The following is a 2,101-nucleotide window of genomic DNA, read 5'->3' on the forward strand; positions in this document are numbered from 1 at the left end:
CGTACGTCGTGTCGTCGTCGTCGTCCTGTGCTGTCTGCACTGTGCTGTCTGCACTGTGCTGTCTGCACTGTGCTGTCTGCACTGTGCTGTCTGCACTGTGCTGTCTGCACTGTGCTGTCTGCACTGTGCTGTCTGCACTGTGCTGTCTGCACTGTGCTGTCTGCACTGCGCTGTCTGCACTGTGCTGTCTGCACTGTGCTGTCTGCACTTTCGTCTTTCTACGTCGTCTGCGAGACTCGAGAGACTCCCGAGATGAGTTGAGAGTCGAGACTCGAGACTTCATGTCGTTCATAATCATGAATTCAGAATTCATGATTCATTTTAGGGATCACTCAGGTCCAGACTCAGGTCACTATGTAGTATTTATGTACTCGTCCTCACCGCTATACATAGTTATTGTCCCATAGAGACTCCAGTTTGACACATAGACTCAGTTAACTACTACTCTGCTTCTCCCATAATTCATACATACCATAGCCTTCTAAATCAGACATAAAATGTTTTCTAAAACAAATAGCCTTTTTTTGTAAAAACAAAGGTTAAACGTATTTCTTTTTAAAATGTGAAATAGATTGTTTGCCGTTTGCCGGTTGTCTGATATCGTCAGAAATTTGAACATCGAATGAGATCAGTTTGATGACCTGTTTAGGCCTCTTTGCCCTTATCGGACTTTACTCTTGTCCTTTCGTTCATATAATTAACCATATTGAGAATCTATTACTCATTAAATAACATTCACATGATGAAGATCGAGCCTCGGGAAAGTCGAGTATTTGACTCTATGGTCCCTATGTTCGCAAAAAACCTTCAACTGCAATCTCCAGACTCCTCACTCCAGCCAAGAACAAAATCTAAAGCATATCATTTATTTATTTTAGATATAAATAATATAATTAATATTTGTTTTGTTTTGCTTGTTTTCTCGAATACATCTTGAACAGCAATAGAAGTTCCCGAAACAAACTTTCGCATTAATTAAAATTTATTTTTACCAGCAGGAGTAATTGATAATAATAAAGAGCAATATATCCCAGATACTCGCTAAGGATTCATTTGTTCACATTTTTTTATTTTAATACGACAAATCTGTGGCAAACTGATTTTTTTTAATAAATATGTAGTATGTATTGTTAACTTTCATTTTTTTAAATGTCGACAACTCAACACTGGGGACTCGTGACTCGTGACTCGAGTCTCGACACTCGCTCGATAGTCGACACTCGCCAGTCGACAGTGTGTCAGACTGTCGCTCTCTGTCGCTCTGTTAGTGACTCAGTGTCCCTTCGTTTTTGTTTGTGTTTTGTTTTTGTTTTTAACTGAATATTGACCTTGCAGCCTGCAAACTCCGACAGCCGAGTCGTCCACAGTCTATGGATCTAAAACTCTATGTTTATTTCAAACCAATTTAAAAAATACACTCTATATACATCAACAGTTCAATACTCAACTCAGGGCACAGGGCCACAGGCCACAGGGCTAAATAAGTCACAATTCACAACCCCAGGGCCCAGAAGAAGAAAAAAATCTTATATTTTTAAAAACAAATAGGCCTGGTCAATTTTTAGAAGGCTATGAAATATGAACGCCCGAATAATAATTTTTGTAGCAAAAATAAAGGAACAAAACAACAAAACAACCCAAGAAAGAAAAGAAAAATGCAATTCGAAAGAAAAACGGATACTTTTTTAACAAAAACAAATCATAAAACGTATCTCTTAATATTTACATTTACCTTTTAATAGAGCGTTCAAAATCAGCTGGTTTCTATTTAATTATTTTGTCTATTTTGATAAATTACAATTTATACCCACTCTCTCCTAGCCTGAGTTTAATCGATCCTCTTTATCTTGATTTTTGTTCTCCTCCAATTGATTTTATATCACCTAACAGGAATTTAAATTAAGACAAATATACATAGTTGCAACTGTTTCTCCAATTAATACATGAGCACTAAACTCGTTCTAAATGCCAGACATGTCCAATCAAGATTCTTCATAGTATTAACTACAAAAACAGGGAAAAAACAAACAAGCAATATAAAATAAATACAAGCTAAATACGTTCAACTTATGCCTATAATAAATAGATATATAGATATATA

At 36.5% G+C, this 2,101-nt stretch overlaps 1 protein-coding gene across 1 annotated transcript in view; it reads right to left on the minus strand.

The window, feature by feature from the left end:
* The window catches only part of SARC_07744 (hypothetical protein), a 983-nt gene extending 589 nt beyond the window's left edge, over nucleotides 1–394 (minus strand). Inside the window, exon 1 of the mRNA XM_014298302.1 lies at nucleotides 6–394. Within this exon, the coding sequence (XP_014153777.1) occupies nucleotides 6–313 (308 nt within the window). The 5' untranslated portion in view covers nucleotides 314–394. The remainder of the gene's footprint in view (nucleotides 1–5) is intronic.
* Between the last annotated feature and the right edge of the window lie 1,707 nt (nucleotides 395–2,101).

The sequence above is a fragment of the Sphaeroforma arctica genome, assembly GCF_001186125.1.
Source record: "Sphaeroforma arctica JP610 unplaced genomic scaffold supercont1.634, whole genome shotgun sequence".
Taxonomy (NCBI): domain Eukaryota; class Ichthyosporea; order Ichthyophonida; genus Sphaeroforma; species Sphaeroforma arctica.